Source organism: Thunnus maccoyii, chromosome 2 (genome assembly GCF_910596095.1).
Source record: "Thunnus maccoyii chromosome 2, fThuMac1.1, whole genome shotgun sequence".
Lineage (NCBI taxonomy): Eukaryota > Metazoa > Chordata > Actinopteri > Scombriformes > Scombridae > Thunnus > Thunnus maccoyii.
The window spans coordinates 893623-917575 of NC_056534.1; the positions used below are offsets into that span (position 1 = coordinate 893623).

General features: G+C 37.7%; 2 protein-coding genes across 3 annotated transcripts in view; both read left to right on the forward strand.

Annotated features, from left to right (window-relative positions):
- LOC121912524 (NACHT, LRR and PYD domains-containing protein 12-like) overlaps positions 1-23953 on the forward strand; it is a 203536-nt gene that overhangs the window by 166073 nt on the left and 13510 nt on the right. The window lies entirely within an intron of this gene.
- Positions 1959-10240, forward strand: LOC121906694. 2 transcript variants are annotated; one of them, XM_042425702.1, is made up of 9 exons: positions 1959-3088; positions 4274-4492; positions 4620-4709; positions 5481-5549; positions 6412-6501; positions 7231-7354; positions 7464-7628; positions 8152-8198; positions 9249-10240. In XM_042425702.1, the coding sequence occupies exons 1-9, from the start codon at positions 2827-2829 to the stop codon at positions 9383-9385; spliced, it is 1203 nt and encodes a 400-aa protein (XP_042281636.1). In that variant the 5' UTR covers positions 1959-2826; the 3' UTR covers positions 9386-10240. The 2 variants fall into 2 exon arrangements, with proteins under 2 accessions (XP_042281636.1, XP_042281644.1); XM_042425710.1 differs by lacking the exon at positions 1959-3088 and adding an exon at positions 4041-4091.

The following is a 23953-nucleotide window of genomic DNA, read 5'->3' on the forward strand; positions in this document are numbered from 1 at the left end:
GAAATATAGATTTTTTAAAATGAAACAGCTTTAATTAATATTTTAACGATTTTAATCTGCGTGTACGTTTGTTTCTGGAGAGGAGGAGACCTCTGTGGATAATTTGGCTCCTGGGAGAAACCGACCGAACGTCTGGATCCAAAGTTAAGTAATCTGAAGAGAAATAAACCGAACAAGTGTTAGCAGCAGCTCGGCTAACAGCCCGTACCGGACATCCGGTGGTCACCGTACATCGTTGGTGAAACACTGATTTTTTAGGTGAAACAGCTTTATTCAGTGTTTTTACCTGTAATCTCCGGGTCCGTTTGTTCTGGAGAGGAGGAGATCTCTGCCGGTAAAAACATCCCGAACGATTAACACTGGAGTAATCCTATCCCGGTGAAGCTGGTTATTTAACAACGAAGACAACAACTCCCATGATCCCTTGCTACTTCACACCGTCATCACACTCCGTCTTTTGTTATTGTTTTGATTGAGACCCCTAGCGGCTGAAATTACATGTTGTGCGTTTAAACCAAAGCATACAGTGCACCTTAGATTGATAGATATATTATATTTCTAACAATAGAAATAGATTAGAATAGAAATAGATTTCTAACAATAGAAATATAATATATCTAGACCCATCTGACCCATCTGATCAATGAGAGGAGAGAGACATTCTCACTCACCTGGTTTTAAGTGATGGGTACTGTAAATGTCACAAACAGTCTGATTGTCAGACCAGTCTGACTGCATCTTTAGATAAACAAGTTTTAAAAACAACCAGGACAGACAATGGAGGACTGTTTAAGAGTTTATGGGTGGAGTCTTTACCAAAGTTGTTCCATGAAATAAAAAAACCAGGTCAGTATTTTAATAGACAGAGTTGTACGAGCTGACAGGAACAACCTGAGTAAGTGGATCTGAATTCTCTTTGTTTGAATGTTGTTTATTTCACACGTGAAAGGCTAGAAGGTATGCAAGGTAAGCAACCTATAGATATAAGAAGATGTTTGGATTTATTATATATAAAACTACATTACTACTCTATCTTCTGTGTACTTTTATGACCATCAATGCTATGACGCTGCGACTCCACTCTGCTAAAACAACAAAGAAAGCTGAGTGTACCTGACATTATTATTGTTAAAAACATTAATTTAAATTAAAACTAAATGGCTTCAGAGGAAATATAATAATATATTGGTAATATTGATATGTTACTCATTACTGTAAGTTCATAAACCTTATTGAGTAAAAAGCCTGTGAATCCCTATCAATAGTAAGAGGAGGATGAATGACTAATTCTAACTTCAATCAGTGTTTTGATGTCAGGAATATTATTTGTTTTATTTAAAATTTAGATTAATTCCTGGTGAGATATTATTGAGTTTATAATAGTGACTATTGGTAAGTGTAGTGGTATAGATAAGATTCAAACCATACCCATCTCTAATAATGATAATAGAAATATAATCCACCAGCTGATTGCTGTGAGTTAGCTTAATCTTGAAAGGTCAAAACAGCCAGGACTGCCACTGCCTGAATGACATGCCATAGCATATATGTATATGTGTGTTCAAGTATATAGTATATATGTATATGTGTGTTCAAGTATATAGTATATATGTATATGTGTGTTCAAGTATATAGTATATATGTATATGTGTGTTCATGTATATAGTATATATGTATATGTGTGTTCAAGTATATATGTATATGTCTGTTCATGTATACAGTATATAAAATATACTATATGCATGAACACACATGTAAATATGCACTACATATGTCAGGAATATTATTTGTTTTATTTAAAACAAATATATAGTGTATATACATATATACTATTATGTATATGTGTGTTTGTGTATGTAGTATATATGTATATATGTGTTTGTGCATTAAATAGTATATATGTATATATTTGTATATGTGTATATATGTTTTATTAGTGAGAGAGACAAACAGTAATGAAGGAAGGGAAGAGACAGGCATATTAATGCCTATTCATGCAGGGGTGGAGATGAACAAATCCCCAGAATTAACATTTTGCCAGTGACGCAGAGTTCTTGCTTTAGCTGCCCAATAGTAATGTTAAACATCTGGCAGAGTCAGGCCTCCAGCCTCCCACAGTCTTTTTGCCACACAATGTACTTTGTATTGACTGATAAATAGCAAAATAATTGAGTTGAGGCTTCAAAAAAAGCTTTAGTTTAAAAAAGGAAGATTTGTAAGCATATACAAAAATCTGGGCAAAGTGATTTCATGTTAACTGAATTTGCACGACCCATTAATGATGTTCCCCAAGACTCTCTGTTACCTTTGATCAGCTTATGACATACATTCACCCTTTTGCTAATTAACTGTGTAGACTGACAGTTTACCAACATTTTCAGTAAGATCCAGCAAAGGCTCAATGGAGTCTTGTGGTTGTGACAAAAAGAATGATATCATCTACGTATAGTGAGATGAGATGATCCTCTCCACCCAACGTAATACTGGCTTTTTTTGTACTTAATGCTAAGGGTTCAACTGCAGTTGCAAAAAGTAAAGGGCCTGTTGGACAGCCCTGGACTGTACCCCAGAAAAGAGTACACTTTATCGCTGTTAGTCAGGACTCAGGCAGAGTATAGCTACAACATCTCAGTGCCTTCGTTCCCGCTGGAGACGTACAATAAATACAAAGATCACATCAGATACTTAAAATGAAAAGATAAAAATAAACATAAGAGATAAATGATTACAGTTGCTTTAAACAGAGGCTCTTGTTCAGGTCTGTGCCCAGCAGGCCCACTCGGTAATCTACTGATGTTCATACAGATCTTATTTTAACAGGAAGTCATGAAGATGGACGAGGTCCTCCTGAACGTGCTGCAAGGTTTGGGAAAAGAGGATTTCAAGACATTCAAATGGCATCTGCAGAAGGGTGACTCACCCATCCCAAAGAGCAAGCTGGAGAAGGCTGACGAAACGGACACAGTGGATCTGATGGTGCAGAAATATGAATCTTCTGGAGCCGTGGATGTGGCCAAGGAGGTTTTAAAGAAGATCAACAGGAATGATCTGGTGCAGCGTTTGTCTAACAGCAGCACAGAACCAAAAGGTCAGTCAAAGGAACATATATAAAACACACAAAGCTACAACTAACGATTATTTTCAGTTTTGATTTATCTGCCAGTTAGTTCCTTGATTAATCAATTAATCTTTTGATCTATAAAATGTCACAAAATAGTGAAAAATGTGCATCAAAATATCTCCATATGTCTTGTTTTGTCTGACCAACAGTCCAAAACACAATGATGCTCAGTTTACTGTCACATAAAACAGAAAAGTAGCAAATGCTGTCAAATGAGAAGCTGCAACCAGGGAATGTTTGGTGTTTTTGTATGAAAAATGACTTAAAAGATTAATCATCAAAATAGTTGCTTGGATTATTTTTCTGTTGATCAGTTAATTGATTAATCGACTAAGCTGTTAACAACTCATAGACATGTGAAATGTGACCCTGACGACACACTGCTTTTTGTAAGACGTCAAAAGCCAAAAAGGTTGGAAACCACTGGTTTCATCTTTAACAATGTGTTGTATTTAAGCTTTTTTATTATTTAAAAGCTTGTTATATTATCCATTGTGTCAAATCTTCATCTGAAAAGTAACTAAAGCTGTCAAATAAATGTAGTGGAGTAGAAAGTACAATATTTCCCTCTGAAATGTAGAAAGTAGCATCACATGGAGATACTCAAGTAATGTACAAGAACCTCAAAACTATACCGAACTACTTGGGACAGCAGTATAAGCATTTTGTGTTTTTAATTTAATTAATTTAATATTAAGTGTACATACTCTTATTCTTATGTTTGAGGGTAGGTTAAATAGAAGTTAGAATGATTTTTACTTTTATGTTTTAAGTTATGCGCAAAATTTCACGTTTAGCGGTTTGATAAATACAGAACTCCGCTGGTTTTTTAAAGATGATTTTTTGGCCATTTTACCAAATTTTGCTTTTTAAGAAATTGGATAGGACAGTATAGAGGTAGACAGGACATGAAGGGAGACAGGAAGGAAGTCCTGAGCTGGAATCCAAACGAGGATGTTGCAGTTGTCAGGTAAAAGCTCAACTATTCATCAGGACGCCCAGAAATTCAGCTGAACTTTATACTTTATGTACTTAACTGGGTTTCAGCCACCATCTCAAAAGCAAGTATGAATGCGATGATAAATAATGACGGTAAAAAGTCAACTATAAAAAATATAACACATAATCTCTCTCTCTCTCTCTCTCTCTCAGTGTGTAACAGCAGTGTTGGACCTTCCTCCTATCAGACTCCTGATCTTCCCACCAGCAAGCCGACTGATGGTAAAGCTTCTGCAGGCTCTGGTAAGTCTGGAAAAGCTGCATTGGTGAATATGCTTTCTGATGCTGTGGACGTAGCCAAGCAGGTTTTCAAGAATGTCAGCAAGAATGATCAGGTGCAGTGTTCGTCCAACAGCGGTGCAGGACCAGAAGGTCAGTCACAGGAACATAATTAAAACACAATACAGCTACAACTAACGATTATTTTCATTTTCGAATAAACTGCCAATTAGTTCCTTGATTAATCAAAAATATAACATAATCTCTCTCTCTCTCTCAGTGTGTAACAGCAGTGTTGGATCTTCCTCCTCTCAGACACCTGATCTTCCCACCAGCAGGCCGACTGATGGTAAAGCTTCTGCAGTTTCTGGTATGTCTGACTGTCTTACTTTAGTAAAAGTACAGAAGTATTAGTTGCTTAATTTACTAACTTATTAAGTATAAAAGTACTCTTTATGTAAAACAGCTCCACTCAATGTTATATTTGTAATATATAATGTAAAATGTATTCACACATCTGGTTATGCTATAATATGTAACTATTCCGCATTAAAATGTCTGAAAACGACTAGACCTATGTTATAGGTTCTGCTGAGTTGTGTACTTACATTATCCCAAATGTTTCCAACAATTTTCAAACCCAGAGAAATCTGTCAGTGGTGTCATATCCCCTCTACCAAAGAGTATATGCATACAAGATAATACATTGGTGTTGTGGTTGTCCACCAGAAACTGTCATAAATTGACTTCTATTCAGTTTTAAGCCACATTTTTAAGATAAGCGTTTTAGATCTTGGTCTCTGCAGATAATTCAGCGCCTGAATGATGAACACTGAAGTAATCCTAACCTGAAGAAGATGGTTGTTTAACAGTAAAGACAACAACTTCCATGATCCCTTGTTACTTCACAACCTTATCAAACTCCAACTTTTGTTATTGTTTTGATTGAGAGACCCCTATTATATATTTTGCGTATAATTGTGAGGTATATGAGTACTTCCAATTCCTGCTACATGTCCACTAAATTTCTGGTGAAAATATTGTACTGTATTTTTTCTCCACTGCATTTATTTGACAAACATAAAATGAGCTTATGAAGATTAAAGCAGTTGTGTCTTGTGACTCTCTCTCTCTCTCTCAGTGTGTAACAGCGGTGTTGGATCTTCCTCCCCTCAGACTCCTGATCCTCCCACCAGCAGGCAGACTGATGGTAAAGCTTCTGCAATCTCTAATATGTCTGGAAACCCTGAAAGAGAAAATCAAAAGTTTTAAGTGTAACTGCTTTGTGGGAGAGGAAAAATTGTTCTTATCTCTTATGCAGCGCACCTGAGGTTCCAAGCTTTGGAGAAAAAATAAAACCTTTCCACAAAATTTAGAAAAAAGAGTGCCAGTGAAACATCCCAACTTTACTTAACAACAACCCACATTAGCTTACCTGCTAAATTCTCCTTATCTAACTTACACACATGAACACACATATTGTCCTGCACCTTAGCTTGTTGAATGAGCCACCAAACAAACATTCACCGAGAAAAAGTGCACTGCTAACCTGAGTTAGCAGCTAGATAGCTAATTAGCTGCTCAGCTGCAGCACATTAAACAGCATGTAAACACATCCTGCAAATGTTGCTTCGGACGCGTTAGATGCTGGTGCGGTTTTTACTTTTCATTTACACTGTTAACAACACACTGTCTGTCTATCACTTATACGTACGGCAGGTTGTTTACCCTGTGTCCGTTCATATGGTGTAACACTGACACACCCCTCCAACTGATGTCAATCAAACACAGACACCAAACACGCCCCTCCAACTGATGTCAATCAAACACAGACACCGACACGCCCCTCCAACTGATGTCAATCAAACACAGACACCGGCACGCCCCATGTTCACATTATTTTGAACTTCAAAAGGCAAAACTAAAGGTGATTTCAGTTGGATTTTAAGATTTACATGAAAAAACAGAACAACAGGTTCCTAAAAGATTCTAAAATACGACACATTGTTAAGGAATAAAGCAGTCTTCCCCAGCCTTTTTGTCCTGTAACCCTCGGTCTCTCTCTCTCTCAGTGTATAAAAGCAGTGTCGGATCTTCCTCATCTCTGGCTCATTGTCTTCCCACCAACAGGCAGCCTGATGTTAAAGCTTCTGCATTCTCTGGTATGTCTGGAAACCCTGAAAGAGAAAGTGTAACTTTTTAAATTTGGGGGAAGAATACGGTCTAGACCTGCTCTATGTGAAAAGTGCCCTGAGATGACTTTTGCTGTGATTAGGTGCTATATAAATAACATATTTATTTTCTCTGTGAGATATTCTAACTCCATTTTAACTGTGGCACATCTCGAAGTCAGGAAGTAGCAGCTTCCCTATGGTCGGCTGTAGCATACAGTGACCTGCCACCTGCCACAACCCACGTTGTTGATACCAGTGTCCATGATGAAGGCTTGACGGCAGTCTGGATAAGCTAGCACAGAAGCCTCTGTGAGTGCTGAACAGAGCTGTGCAGTCTTCACTCCATGGGAATGCCTGGCATTTCTGGGTCAGTCGGGTCATTGAGGAAGTTCGAAATGAACCACCAATAGTAGTTAATTTTGTTCATTATCCTTTTGGAAATTCCTCTGTGTGCCTGGCCCAGATGCAGTGATAATTGTGAAAGGAAGGGAACTTGTTTGTAGGTGGCAGTTCCCCCACTGTGCTACCCTGACACAGTAACTAACTAATAGACTGAATCAGAGGGGCAAAGTATCATGTCATTGGGACTAGTTGGGGCACATGACATCCCTCCATGGTGGAACTTGGTGGGCCATGTCTTCATCCTCACATCCCTTGAAGTCTGGCTCTCATAAACAAGAATTAAACAACTAATGATTTGTGTTTTTCTGGCCTCAGCCCTAGGCTCTTCCAACTCCTCCCTGAGAGATCTAGACCTGAGCTACAATCATCCAGGAACCTCAAGAATGAAGCTGCTGTCTGATGAGCTGGAGGATCCATGCTGGAGACTGGACACTTTAAGGTCAGGATTCAACTTTACAAGAGATGAACATTTACCCACTGAAAGGAAAACTGAATTGTGTGTGTGTGTGTGTGTGTGTGTGTGTGTGTGTGTGTGTTGGTGTCTCCAGGCTAACAGGCAGTTCCATCACAGATGTAGGGCTGGGCTCCACTCTGAGATCTAGTCCCTCCCCTCTGAGAAAGCAAGACCTGAGCGTCAATCATGTGGGAGACTCAAGAGTGAAGATGCTGTCTACTGGACTGGACGATCCACACTGGAGACTGGACACTCTCAGGTATCAACAGACAACAACAGTTCACATACTGTTTCTCTGCGACACTGACAAGCTGAGGATTGTTGAAAGGCACAAGACTAGTGGTATCTCTGTGACTGTAAATACCAAAATGTGGAAAGCATGAAAAACAAAACATGTAAAACAATCTGTTTGGTGGCCGGGACTTGAGCCTTTTCAGCAGCAGTCCATTTTCAACTGTAAGGATGGTTTGAACCCTGCATTGTTCAGTCTGGTTGAATGGGACTCTGGCTGGTTTTTCTCATCGGTATGGTTTGTTTTGGCAGATCTAAACTCAGCAATTGTGCCTGGACCAAAACAACCGTACAGAGACCCTTTAGAGGAACTTGTCTCAATTTGTTTCTAGTGGGAGCATGATCCAACCTCCGTCTGCCTGACTACAAGGCTGCAAATTTGAACTTAAAAGATTCCTGTAGCCAAGAGCGCTTTGCATGCTTGGATGTTGAGATGAGTGAAATTAACAGTTTTTTTAATTTAACTGAGTTGCATTGTATTTTTCCTCCAGGGCGGAACATGGTGGAGAGCAGAGGCTGACATCTGGTTTGAGGAAATGTAAGTGTGTGTTCACTTTCATTCATGAAAACAAGGCAGCACATGTTAAAGTTGTTTAACCCTTTGCGGCCAAGGGACGCAAATTGCTTCAAAATGCGTGCCCCTTAATCTCAAAATCATAAAACATTGTACACAGACTGTGTAAAATCAGCTGGACCTGCCCTTAACTGACATGTGTGTTTCTCTGTCATTCCTGTCTCTTTCTGATACAGAAAAATTACAATCTCAATGCTTCTCAGTGCTCAAATTAATGAAAATGTTGGTTTGACTTTGTCAATACATGTTTCGACATTACTAAGGCTCAGAATGTCCCATCAACATGGTGATATTTAGATTATTGCTGAATTGAAAACTTCTGGTTAAACTTCAAAGTTTACATCTCCTTTTTCCCCCCCGTAAAAAGTCTTCTCCCAACCAGGCATACATGTACCATTTGGTGTACTTCTGCAGTTGACAGGATACATGGAAAGCCTGTAGAGTAACTCAAGTAATTTGATAAAATAGGAAATGATAGGAATGGATAAACAGATAAAATTGTTAACTTAAAGTAAAGGAAAAAAAATAACCATGTAAACAGTTCAACTGTCTGGTTTCTGCCAGTCCAAGTGGTAGTAATACAATTGCAAAGTTAGCTGAACCAACTTTAATAATTCAGTTCAACAGTATGACAAAATATTGTAACATCCACTATTATCCACTTTTATATTATTATATGAGTTTCAAATCAATTTAAATGAACACATTTGGAACATGATCGGTGGTATCAATAATTGAGTTTTCTGAGGGCTGGCAGTCTGAAAGAATAAGTTAGGAACGACTGTCCTAGAGCATGGTATTTCTGAATAGCTTAACTTGAAAAAAAATCTATATATACTGTAGCCTGGGCGACACATTTAATGACTCTGACAAAAGCATACAAATGAAGGAGATTAAAATCAAGGAAAAACACCTTGAAAGGGTTGAAAGGGTTAAATCAAACGCTTGTGTATCTGCCTTCAGTTCTCACTGTTTGATGATTGCTGCTGTTTTGTGTCTTGTTCTCTCCATCAGACAGCTGCGAACTTCCACTGGGCACAAATACCTTTGTGTCCTACAACAACCCAACAGTGACAACACTGAATCGGTCATTTCCTGAACTTCTACACAGATCTGACTTGTCCTCCAATCTGCTGCGCAGAAATTACTGAAAGGTTGAGTAGAGTAGAGAAGTTTATACAGCGACGACTTAGAGACAAGTCAGAGGGAAAGGAGAAAAGTGCTGCCTGGTTTGTCTCTTCAGTGTCTCCAGAAACATTCACACACACGATCAATACACCAGCACAGATCCAAAATCATATTTTCAGAACTGCTGACAAAACCAACTGGTGAAGTAAACAAATTTACAATGAATTTACAACAGGCTCCACACACAAATTCATAAATTTAAACAAATTATTGACTTTTTAAAAAAAATAAATGTATCAATTATTTTACTCTGTACAAATATGATTGATTGTGATGTTTTTTGTTGACAGAATGGGTCATTAGAAATTAATTTGGTGTCAATTAACCAGACAGGTTTGGTCTGTTGTTGATCATCTAAGATTAATATTTTAAGTATATATTTACCCTGTACTGTGCACATTGTATTCTTGTGTATTCACTGTCACAACTTATGTCACGATATGCGAACATAATAATTACATAATTTCATATACAAATGCAAATTATTCAGTAATTATCTGTTTGATTCCAGTCAAGTGCCCATTATTATCCACTATGTTTTGAATAGTTTGTTAATGCTGCCTGATTTTTAATACTTTAAAGAGAAGACTAACGCTAATCCTTCTGTAGGGTTTACTGGTGGCTGCACTGGGGGCGGTTTCATGTGGTGTGGCAGCTGGTTTGTAGCGGAGTGGTGTGTGGAGGTAGTTTGGTTGTGGTCACCTTTAGGTTGGGTGAGCGGGGATCTTAGTTGTAGTGATTATTCTTTTACCTTTGGTACCACACTGTGCTGCCTCCTGACTGTCTTCTCTCCCTTCAGGCTCTCCTTTAGTAGAACCAGCAGATAATAATTTTGTAAATTCTATGACATAATAAAACTGCTTGTAACAGCACTTGAACTGTTATTTTGACTGCTGCGTTTATTCAGAACTGGAGCTGTAGCTGTATTCATTGCTATGTGAACTGTGAAGCCACGGAAGCAAAAAATATACAAAACAAACAGTGGTCGGTTTCAGTTAATTTAATGACAGCAGCAGTGAAATTTCTTTATCAAGTTGCTGTTTATTGAAATCCTCAGTATTTTGTTAACATGTCTAAATCCTGTCTAGATCTTCCTGCCACAACAGATCCACACAGACATCCTCTTTGCATGGATATTATAGAAAATACTTACTATACAAAACAACAAGCATGTTAGATTCTCTTAATGCAGAGTGATTCAGCTTTAAAACATCTTATCTGCTGTATTAATTTTAATTTGAATATTGGATCATGAACGTGGTTGGGACTGCTATAAGTGAAAGTGTAATACTGATACTTGGCATACTAATGTGTATCACTGTTGCTGGTGTACCGTATGCCAAGTTTTGCTGAAAATTGTTCTTTCAACCCACGGTGCTCCATCTAAGACCTGGAAGTTACAGTGGTGAGAGTGAACTGTGGAGTCACAAAATCTATAAAAACAGCAGTCAGTTTCAATTAATTAAATGACAGCAGTGGTGAAATTTCTGCAGGTCAGTACAGAAATTACAGTTTAATGCGAAAGAGTCAAAGACACTCCTGCACAGATGATCAATAACCTGATAATATTAGAATCATACAGTGACTTTAATAACCAGGTTATGTTCCATATCATATCCCTAACATGATTAAACCAGAGTAAGGCATGACAGGGGCGAAAGATACTACTGAACCACTCCACTATTCTATCATAAAATAACATACTGTCCTTTTTAAAAAATATTATGTCATATTGTTTCTATACTAAGCTGCTGTACTGTTTTATTCTGTTCTCATTTTTATTATATGTTATACATATACATATATTGTACATAGACCAAGTGGTAACCTTCAGGGCTGAAAAATGAAGCCAATGAGGAAGTTCCAAAAACTGCAGTTCCTTGAATGACCACTTGAGGCTTCAAAAGTGAGTCAATCCCCATAGACCCCCATGTTACAGCAGAAATAAACATGTTACAGCCTGATACAAAAAAGTTTTGGTCTCTATAGCTAATTTCCCCTTTCATGACAACTGCACAGTATTCAGGAGTTAAATGAAGTCAGGCACCAGTGGGTGACGTCACGGTGGCTACATCCATATTTTTTAGTCTTTGGTATAGACATATCACAGTATACATTGTATATATGTGTATATACTTAGAGTTTCACTTCACTTTATACTTGACATCCATTATATACAGAGTGTATACATCATAACTTTTAATGCTAATCTATAAAACAGACTACTGATATTCATTCCAATCATATTTTATCTACTATGCTGCAACTTTGATCTGGCTTTAAGATAATTTCACAATTGTCTCTGCATATATATTTATGTCTGTCAGTTAGGGTAATATACTGTGTATATTGTTTTAATTTTGATCTTTTTTTTAAATCTATATTTTTTTTTTCTTTTCCTTTTTTAAAAAAATGTATCTGTATCATGTTCCCATTTACCTCTCTGGTTTCTTCTTGTGTCGTTGTAATACAAAATTTCCATCCTGGGATCTTATTTTATGATGCAGACTTGAAGTTGAATAAAGCTGCAGTAGTATTATAAAATTATTATATAATATTCAAATGGGAACATTGATCTCCAGCCAGTGGATATCCCAGAGACGGCCCTGATTCCTGTGTGAAGGTGTTTTCTATATACAGTCTTACCTTCACCTACATGTTCAACAAATCTGCAGTTTAATTCACAGTAATACAGATGTGTCAATCTGTCAAAGAATAATGACATTTATAAAAATGAAAGCTGAAGAACCAGTCATGGTTGCCCCCAGTTTGTGCCTCTCATGTCATCAGCATCATCAGCATGCATTTGGGTCACAGAGGTAACCACCGCTCTCTCTAAAAGATAATTAACCAGCAACGTTTAAAAATGTTTAAAGACACTTGCTGCTGTTCTGAAGGTATTTCCAGAATCCCCTAAAGACTTTTTGAACCATCTGGATGAAAAAATATTATGCCTGCTAAGTCATGAGAAAGATTTTTAACCCGTTTCCCTCTCTCTGTGTATCAAAACAAAGATGGCAGCCTGCCTGGATAGGAAACAGAGTCACGACTTGGGAAACAAGTTAAAAATCTTTCGTTATCGTGCAGTGGACTGATTTTTTTTGAATCGAGATGGTTTGAAGAGTCTTTGGAGATTCGAGAAATACTGTCAAAAACAGCGGTAGATGTTTTTAAATGACCTGCATTGCCGGTTAATTGTCTTTTAGAGAAAGCAATGGTTACATCTGTGACCCGAATGTCTGCTGATACATTAGAGACACAAACTGGGGCGACAGTCATGGCTGAGCAGGGGCAGGTCACAGCAGGTTAATTAATGTATAAAGAAACTTCACAGTGTTTCAGGTCAAGAGTTGATGTGAGTTTAGATTTGTTCAGTTAGGCTGCTGTGAGAGTGTGTAAAGTCAGTTCACCTAAATAAAAGATAAAAAAATTTCTCTGTCTTCCTTCTAGTGGTGTCGGTCCAAACAGATTTGGTTTTATGTGTCCATGTTTTTTGAGATATTTGTCTCCATCCTGATACGATGCAGGTGAATGAATTTAGTGTCTCTGAGCTGTTTTGATGTGTTGCAGCAGTCTGTGTGTCAGCTGCAGTAACAGGATGTGGTCACCGAACAGATGAGAAACTTTAATATGTCAAAGTCACTACCACATATTGTGGGTGTAGAAACACAACATACTGGTCTACTTTTAACCAGTCATGCCCTTTTTCTGAGAAAATGTGAAGGTTTAGTTCCTGTTGGAGGTGTTCATCACTCTTCTGCCCTTCGGCTCATGAAGACTCCACAGATTCAGTTCTCTCAGTCTGCAGGAGAATCTACAATCAACAAGACTTCAGTCACGAAAAAGACAGCTGTTGTTTCTCTGTGAGTTTTAAATACATTTCTATCTCTTCACTGTTTTAGGGAGTGGTCGACCTCATTCAAGCTAACCAACCTGTCTGACATGTTGTGGTGCTTTGTTGAGTCCTGTTGCATTAATGTCAGTAACTCTGCTGAGACAGTATGTGACCTTTTGTTTACAAAAATATGGAATCACCAAATGTGCTTCCTGAACCTTTTCATGAAGAAAACAGAATTGTCATAATGTGTGCTATCTTCTTTATGATTCACCACACATTCATCAAACAATCTGACAAACTTCCTCAAACTGATATCATACAGTCTGAAACAGATTCTGACCAAGACTTTATTGGAACTGTCTCACACAGTGTGACTCACAATAAACAACTGATGTTGTTAAAGAGTCTAAAGGCACCTTTAGTCTCAGTGGCAGCTGGTTAATGTGAGGTGCTGCCCCCGTTCCAATTATCCAGAGAAGAAAGGCTGTTATGTTAAACATAAATTAATAATGTACAACAAAATAACTATGAAATAAAAAATGTTTATTCTTAGTTTGTGTCTCGTAGTCATACCAGCATTAATTAAAAATTTGTTTTCAAATTTAATTCGGTTAATTTGGTGAGACACTTCCTGTGTGAGGGGCGCTGGCCAAATGAGGCTGCGTTTCATTAGTCGTGCAACATGCCCTCGTTAACTTCCCCTCAGCACATGACCTCAGGGGAATCGCTGTTGCCATGACGAGTGTTGTTTCAGTAATCTGAAAAATTCAAGTGAACTTTGAGATTGACCCATTTGACCATTGTTTAGTGTTGTTGACACCTTGATTTCACATGAGTCATTTATTTCTGTACTGTTTGTAAATTACATGTGAGATTCATTTTTGATTTTCCAATGTTTCTGGTAGGTGATGTTTGGACTCATAGGCAAGACTCAGCAACATAGGAGGTAAGATAAAAGTAAAAAAACTGTTTTTTCATTCAAGGCAGAGGTTGATAACAAGTCAGTAGTCAGCAGAATCCAAAAGGAAAGCAGGCAGGATCAGAGACTTAAATACAATGACCATGGGGACACAATAGAACATCTGGCTGTAGACTGTTGTTTGTGCAAATGGCAAGTCCTTCGTGTTGACAATATTCTGTGATTTTAACAGGGAGATATGAAGACGAAGGAGGACCTACTGAAAACTCTGGAGGATTTGATTGGGAAGGACTTTGAGGACTTTAAGTGGTTCCTCAAGGATGAAAGTCTGGAAGGCCACCAAGCCATCAAAGCATCCCAGCTGGAGAAGGCAGAGAGACGGGACACTGTGGATCTGATGGTGCAGACCTACCAACTTCCTGGAGCTGTGGAGGTGACCAAGAAGCTTTTAAAGAAGATCAACAGGAATGATCTGCTGCAGAGTTTATCAGACAGCAGCTCAGGACCAGAAGGTCAGTCACAGGAAGAGAGAAACATGATGTCACTGCAGGGTGAGAGGTGCATTTTAATACTGCAACAATCGTATTCAATTAATTTCATTCAATTTTTATTTATAAAGCATCATAACAAAAGTTATCTCGGGGCACTTTTCACATAGAGCATACTCCTACACAACAAGATATTAACTTGTTCACACAAGATGCCATCTGTCACATCCAGACTGTGGAGGTCAGACAGAAAGGTTACGTTCATGTTATTTATTTGTTTTAATACTAACGAACTTCCACATTCGCACAGACGACCTTCATCTGTCCACCATGATTAACACAAACATCTCTGCTTTCACTGTCCGTGGAAAAGTCTTCACTTCCACTCTGATATAATAATTCTCAATTCAAGTCATTATGAGAGGCATATCGTTCATCATTATGAACTAAGATTGCCTGTTAGAGACAGAGGCTGAACTGAGGGGGTGCATAAAGGACCAGTATAAGATAAATAAGGAGCTTTTTTTGAACTGTGAATCATGCAAAGCTGCTGTAGTGGAGTCCCAGAATAAAAATATGGAGCTGGAAATGAGACTAATAGATCCCCATTAAGCTTTGTTAAAAGGTTTTATGCCCACAGTCTTGTACCTTTGATTTTTTTCCATCAAAGAACCAGATATTTTCCAACACAGTTGTGTTTTTTTGTGAGGATAATGAAGCATAAATGTATTTACTAACCCTTGAGACACACATCAGTATGTTGCATTATAGTGGCCTGAGAGATACGCAACACCCAGTACTACAAAACTGGAAATACTCAATACATTTAGAAGTCCGTACTCAAATGTACTGAGACAAGTCAAACATTTGAACTTCCCAGGACTACTAGTATACAGGTATTTTGTACTGAACCGTCTCAGCACAGCAGAGGCAAGAGCATGCAACTATGATAATACCCGAGAGACAAATATGTGTCAATCAGTCACCACCTGCACTGCTTGAAGCAGCTAAACATTGTCACACATTACTAAAGTTTTTAATACAGTTTAAGGTTGTAATACTTTTATTTTTTATTTTTAATCACTGGCAGCAAGTCTGGTGACATATATAACAAAGTATGTGGGAGAAAATGAGGGCTTTTGTTAGTGTCTGTCACAGTCTGGCTCTATTCTCGAGCTGCTATTCTCCACCAGTCCTCCAGAGGCCCTCGGACTTTTCTCCCTGTTTGTTTAGACTGGACTGTGTGGGAAAAGGCTTGTTTGGACCTTTAAAAGAGACTATCAGGCATGTTAATTATTAGGGCCTGAGCCGCAAAGGGGCAAAGACCCTCTGTTCTGTTTGTTTCTTTCTTTCTTCTTTGTTTCTTTATTATTCTGCCACTTAAACCCTAAATTTGACCCCCTAAACATGCTCAAAAACTCACCAAATTTGGCACGCACATCAGGTCTGGTGAAAAATTTGACAAAATGAAAAAACTATCCCCAAAGTGCCAAAATGTGCTCGAGAGCGCCACCTATGTCACGAAAATGGCTGCCATGGCCCGTAGGAATGTCATAGAGAGATTGAACCAAAACTCAATTATTCATCTCATCAAGACCTACAAATCACATGCTGACACCCCTGACCTAAATCCAACAGGAAGTCCAGAATTTCCTACAAAAAATGTGATTTTTAATGTAAGATTTGGCCAAAGTCATGGGATTTATGAGGAGATTTCACAAGAAGCGTACTCTAAAATCCTCCTCTCCAACTGCTCCTGGTGATGTCACTCCCTCAGTGCTGTGAAACATCTGCAATACACACTCATTATAAAATCACAAGAGCAGCAAGAAAAGACTTTAAAACTCACACTCTAATATCTCAAAAACAATAAAAGATAGAAAAAACATGTAAATTCAAGATTTGTAGGTCAAAGTCTCGTGACTCATTTAAAGTTCAAATGAAGTTTGTATCTAAAACTATGTGGAAGCAGTAAATGTTCAAAAAGGTGTGGGTTCACTCACACTCTCCATTCAAATATTTGAGTATTTTTCTGCGTCCAGCTGCAGTTACTTATTGTCTCTACACACCTGACAGTACACATGTCAATCACACTTTGACCAGGTCATGTGGGTTAAACGTCTTTACTTTTCTAAAACTAGACTTGATGAAAATTAGGAAATTAATTTTTTTTACGAACAAACTCATCAAGAGTTTTCAATTTACTAATTGAAATTCAAGTGAATGGGCCAAAAAACTTGCTTAATTTTGATGACACAGGTATGAGCGAGACAGACATGTCTCACCCTGCAGAAAACTCTCATCCTCACACCGTTGAGATTTGATGTTTCGCCATGACAGAGGAAGTTGCTATAACTTTATTGTACATGCTCCAGTCTGTCTGTCTGTCTGAAAACAGCCCGGGTCTGAAGACATCTACATGGCCGTGATATGGGCCCTTCGACTGCACCGCAGCCTGACGTGCGCAGAGGTGCGAGGGCCCGTTCAACGCTGCTTGCAGCTTTAATTAACATTGAACACACTTCACTGGCTGCTTGTTACAGAAGGGAGGAAATTCATTAATTAATTAATTTCGTTGTTTTTCTTAAGTGAATCACATCGTTGTTATCTTGTAGCTTGTGGGGGATAAAGATGCAAACCTTTCTCACAACTTCATGACTGACTTAAACAACTTGGAGAAACATGTTACATGACAGTATCCATGGTCACTTTGCATGGGATGTGTGATGACAATAATAGTCCCCCTCCCCACACTGAACATTAGTTCCACATTCTGTCACCTACAGTCACTTTACCTTGCAGTAAAATATTAACACTAACACACACTAATATAGATTCTCTGTCAGCTACACTCAGAAACAAGATGACATACCGAGTACATTGTTTTCTAACGCTGGATGTTGCAGGAATAACAAGAATCTATTTATTTATTTTAAAAAAAAAACACCCCTAAAAAGGGGAACTTTCTCTCTAGGAGGGCAGGTCCTCAAGCCCCCCCTTTGAGGTCTATCTGTGCAAGTGCCTGCATCTCTTTAGACAGCAAGATGCAGTCTGACACGTGTCCCTCAGCTCCCGTCTTTATATAAACATTAAGGTCACTGAATGGCTGTATGAGAATTAAACAGGTGTCTGATAACAAAACCAAACCAAAGATCCTTGAACACTGAACTGAATTTAAAGCAAACAACAAGTTATAATGATGGTCTTTTAAAATCATTAATAGTGAATCCTTTAAAAACTACAGTACATTAATGTTGAATGATCATGAGAGCTTAACAGTTGATAAGAGCAATTTCAGTCTTTGATCTTTGAAAAGTGTGTATGTTTGTTTCCCAGACTCACGTTGTAAAGGGCTACAACTTTTCTTCAAAATGCTTTGTGAAATTATCTCAATTACATATGACATCCTCTTCATATTCATTAACACTGGTATGTTTTTTTTTATTCACTGATAAGTGCATACACATATAGACAATATGGACATATTAACAAATACAAAGGCAACAGGAGATGATAATGGCTTACAAAACATAAAAGGACACAGACATGTAACAGGGGACAGCATGTGAAGAAAAGAAAGAAAATAAGCGGAGGGTGTGATCTGTTTGGGTTTGGATGCATCTCTGGCAAGTTTTGCAGGATGGGTTTAGTTTATTATCATTATTATAATTATTATTTTTCCAAAAAGAAAACACTAGAGTATAACTTGTTTTTTAAACTGTGGAGAGGTTGTTTGATATTGTCAGTAGAGAACTTTTTCCACCCTGTGTCTTGTTCTTGTAACCAGAAAAAAATACACACACACACAAACAGATTTAAATAGATTTTTATTTGGATTTCATATTTTTAATAGTGTAATGTTGAAACTTCATGCAATCAACTGTGGTTGTTTTTACATCAGACCTCACATAGCAAAAAGTAGAAAACCACTAAAAGTGTTTTCATTATTGGCATCATCATAAAGACCCCAACCTGAGGGGAGAACCAGATAGATCACATCTCCCTTTTCCAGCTGAAGAACAAATCCATTAGACACAGTGGCATAACCATTGGTAACAACTCTATCAAGGGTGAGGGTCAATCTCCTGTTATTGTGATACAGTCCAATGCCTGCTACATTTGTATTATATATTTCCCAACCGTTGAATCTGAAGTAGTAGGCTCCTCTGACTGGGGCTGTAAAGACACCTGCAACAAAGGAGGAATTCAGCCTTTTAATTGCTTTTGTCAGGCTTTATAGGTGTGTGTTTAACTCTGGGAATTTGTTGCCAAGTCCGTGTATGTTAGACTGTGTTAGAAATCTAATCAAGGAGTCAATTTAGTGAAATCACAAACCGACCCAAATACAAGTGAGAACTATCAAAACGTTCACAGAAGAATCCATTAGAATAAAAAAGACTGCCAAATAGAATAAAAATATCTACATAATACATGTGCAAACTATGTAAAAGAGAAAGTCCCTTCACCAAAATGTCATCATGTATATCCCAGTATAACATACTTTATCTGAAAGAGCTTTATAAGAGCTTCCAACCCAGAACTAGCCTACTAGGAAGACAAGAAATACAAAAGAGGAAAAAATGCAAAAAAAAAAAAAACTGGCAAGACAGACAATTTAATTTAATAAAATCAGTGTGAGTAGATGAAAGAGGTATATGTACCTGTAGTTGGGTTATAAGCCTGGCCGATGTTGGTGAAAATTTTACTGAACTTAAGTGTGATTTCAGTACCGAAGGGTCCAACTCTTCCTGCGTCAGTAAGGCCGACAGAAAACGCCACCTTTGGTCGTTCTGCGTGAATGTGGAAGACGGACATAGGGTGAATATTTTCCTCTCACATCAGTGACAGCTGCAAAATGTCACTTCTGCCTCAATTAATAACTGTATTCATGTCACTCTGCATCCTGCTGCACAGAGGATGACCCTCGATTTACCGTTGCCATTCTCACTGCTACCATAACATAATATTTTGACTTTTTAATAATGATATAAGCAGCTCACCTGCATTCTCTCTCTTGAGCTCCTCCACCTGGAGCTCAGTGGAGCTCATTCTGGCCTCCAACACTGTGAACACATTCATCATTTTTATTGTAAAAGAGATAAACTACATAACTGGAACTTGAAATACCTGTACGTGTATCTAATAAACTGTCAGCTGTGTGTTTTGCAGCTTACCGGTGTCCGTCCTGTTGAGCTCCGCCATCACGTTTTCAGCAGTGTTCAATCTGGCCTTCAAATCTGAATTTAAAAAAAATCTGCGTTAGGGGGGAAATAAATTAAATTAACATCCACATGTAAAATTTTATCAATATGTTAAACCTGTTTCCTCCAAATATATCTTTTTACTCCTCTTTCATCACTTTTCGACTTCACATCTAATAGAGTTTTAATCAACAACATGTTTTCTAATATAAAATGTCATTTTTACTCTTCTTTTTTTACCGGTGTTCTCCCTCTTGAGCTCCTCCACCACATTTTCAGTGATGGTCAATCTGGCCTCCAAAACTGTGAAGACATTTCTAGTTACTATTATGAAAGGTTTACAGTCAATCAACAGTCAAGTGTAAAATGACATTAAAATTTGTAATATGTGAAAATTTAATGAATAAAACCAGATTTTCACTGCTGTTTATTGTGGCCTCCAAAACTGTAACATTTTTCACTGAAAAGTTCATTATGAACCTTTTATTATGATCATTTTCTCTCTAAATATGTTTATATTTCTATCATACGATGCTATTTTTGCTTCTTATTGATTTTTGTAGCTTACCTGTGCTCTATGATGTTTTAAGTTTTCCCACCAAAACATTATGAATGAAACGTACCCTTTATATGTTCTCATTGCTAACATAATAAACTCAGTTTCGTTTTCACACTTTGATGTTTTTAAACTTACCTGTGTTCTCTCTCTGGAGCTCCTTGACTAAATTTTCACCGGCGTTCATTCTGGCCTCCAAAACTGTGAACACATTTAAAGTTTTTTTTATCAAAAGGTTCATTTTGAATCTTAGATATTAATCTCAGTAAACACCTTAAAGATTTGGATACATTCAACTCTTGAGCTTGACAGGAAAAGCATCACAAACATGAATGAATTATATAACATTTAATAAAATGTAAATATCTACCTGCATTCTTGATTTCACTGGCTGTCAGTCTGGCCTGTATGGCTGGAATAAAAGCAGTAAATTAGTCCTAAAAGTAATGAATATGTGAACATTGCATGAATCTGTTTAGCACGTGATGTGAATGAACCTGTATTCTCTTGCTCCAGCTTCCTCAGCTCCACGCTGTGTGCGATCACCATGTCTCTCAGCTCCTTCAGCTCAGCCGAGATATCAGGGGTGACGTTAGTCTGACAGATGGTTGCTTTAACGCCCAGATACTCAGACTGATCCGCTGTCTGAGTGATATCATTCTCTGTCAGCCCTCCACTCTCACCCTGAGCCCTCGTCCAGTACAGACAGAGCAGCAACGCCAGAAAAGCTGCAGCACGCCTCATTGTGAAATATCACCTCTTTAGACAGCAAGACGCAGTCTGACACGTCTCGCTCAGTTCCCGTCTTTATATAAACATAAAACAGGTCACTGAGCTACTGTATGAGAATTAAACAGGTGTCTGATAACAAATATAAAAATAGCACCAAAGATCCTTGAACACTGAAGTTTAAAGCAAACAACAAGTTAGAATGATGTTCTTTCTTTCAAAATAACAACATTAAAGGACGGGTTCACAATCTTTCAAGTCTCTCTTAAAACAGCAGTCAGGAACCCGTATGAGAATTAAAATGTTCCTGTTCATACTGACCATTAGAACATCAAAATCCACAGTCCTCCTTCTGTGCAAAAATGTATTTAAAAGTTTATCTGAAGCTAATATGAAGCTTCAGCGTCCAAATGAGTCAAATCAAGTAGATATCTTTCAATGTTACAGTCTTTTTAGTGCCAAAGTCCCTCTTTTTGTTATTATATTCCCACTATATTCTTTTATTTCAAATCTTGCAGAGCAAAGCAAACACAGCAACAATGTGCACCCTTTCATATACATATATATACTGTATGACTTTTTTAACACACTATGCAAATCATTTTTTTGGGTGAAGACATTCTCATATACTAATATAGCCATAGAGGTTTTTTCCACTGTTGAACTACCTCTTCCTTAAGTTCAGTCGGCTGTTGCCTCTCAGTCACTTTGGGCATCAAAGTTGGCAAATATCTAATTGAGCTGATAGTAAATGATTCAGACCAGTGACATCTCAGTGGTACCAAACTGGAACTTCAAATATGTTTTCACCCAAAGGTTTATCAAGAACCATACCTTTATATCAAATAAAACTATACACACATTTATTTTTGTACCTTACCTGTGTTCTCCCTCTTGAGTTCCGCCACCTCTTTTTCACTGGTGCTCATTCTGGCCCTCAAAACTGTGAAGACATTTAAAGTTACTGTGTCTTTTAAAAAAGATACTTTTTTGTTCAAATATTCAACTGAGCAGAAAGTAAATGAGCCAGATTAAGGACATCTCAGACATGGCTGGTACTCTCTGGTCAAACTACAAAACTAAAAATGGAAATATGCAGTATATCCACCATAAAGCTGATGTAATAGTTACATGGATGAATCTAATCCCATATGAATAGATGAGGGCCTATAAAACCACTGCTTCTCTATCTTTCTCTTGCTGTTCCTCAGCTCCACCTTGTGTTGGATCACCATGTCTCTCAGCTCCTTAAGAATAAAAGCCGATTTTTGCAAATAATTAAATAAATATATGCCTGGAACTTTTGTGACACTTTTAAAGGAATATTAAAATGTTTGTATTTAAAACAAACCCATGACTGAGGTTGGTTCAAACACTGCTACATGACAGTTCATTAATGACACATGCAAAGAAATGTATTGTGGTGTATTTCAGTAAATTCTCCTCACATGTTAACCAGTCCAACTCTTATATAGCCCTCTGACTGACATCCTCACTTACAGAAGCTCGGCTAAATATAATTCACATATCATATCATATCATAATACTGAGGCTAAGAAGAAATCATGCATTTAAGCCACAATTCTAGAAAGCAACACGTCAGCTTTAGATAAGGTGTATTAGACACCGGTTTATAAAAGATTGGAACGGTAAACATTCCTTCATCCCTTCCCTCCCTCCAAAAATACTGAAAAAAGTTCTTGAACTTAACTATTTGCCTAAATATATAATGACATTTAGTAAACAGTTATTATTCAACATCCATGTAAATGTAGCTGCATTCACTGTCCTGATACACAGATTCACCTGTTGAGCAAACACAACACATAAAATACAAAGAAAGGAAATTCTGTATGTCTGCTTACTGTACATATAATCTTACATTAGGAGTTACTTTAATGTCTGACATTAATAACACAAACACAATGACAACATCAATTTGATGCTAGAAACTCAGATTAAAAATGTCCTTAATTTCGTCGTTTTTCTTAAGTGAATCACATCGTTGTTATCTTGTAGCTTGTGGGGGATAAAGATGCAAACCTTTCTCACAACTTCATGACTGACTTAAACAACTTGGAGAAACATGTTACATGACAGTATCCATGGTCGCTTTGCATGGGATGTGTGATGACAATAATAGTCCCCCTCCCCACACTGAACATTAGTTCCACGTTCTGTCACCTACAGTCACTTTACCTTGCAGTAAAATATTAACACTAACACACACTAATATAGATTCTCTGTCAGCTACACTCAGAAACAAGATGACATACCGAGTACATTGTTTTCTAACGCTGGATGTTGCAGGAATAACAAGAATCTATTTATTTATTTTTAAAAAAAAAAACACCCCTAAAAAGGGGAACTTTCTCTCTAGGAGGGCAGGTCCTCAAGCCCCCCCTTTGAGGTCTATCTGTGCAAGTGCCTGCACCTCTTTAGACAGCAAGATGCAGTCTGACACGTGTCCCTCAGCTCCCGTCTTTATATAAACATTAAGGTCACTGAACGGCTGTATGAGAATTAAACAGGTGTCTGATAACAAAACCAAACCAAAGATCCTTGAACACTGAACTGAATTTAAAGCAAACAACAAGTTAGAATGATGTTCTTTTAAAATCGTTAATAGTGAATCCTTTAAAAACTACAGTACATTAATGTTGAATGATCATGAGAGCTTAACAGTTGATAAGAGCAATTTCAGTCTTTGATCTTTGAAAAGTGTGTATGTTTGTTTCCCAGGCTCACGTTGTAAAGGGCTACAACTGGGTCATGGTTCATCTGATGTGTTTTTTTAAAG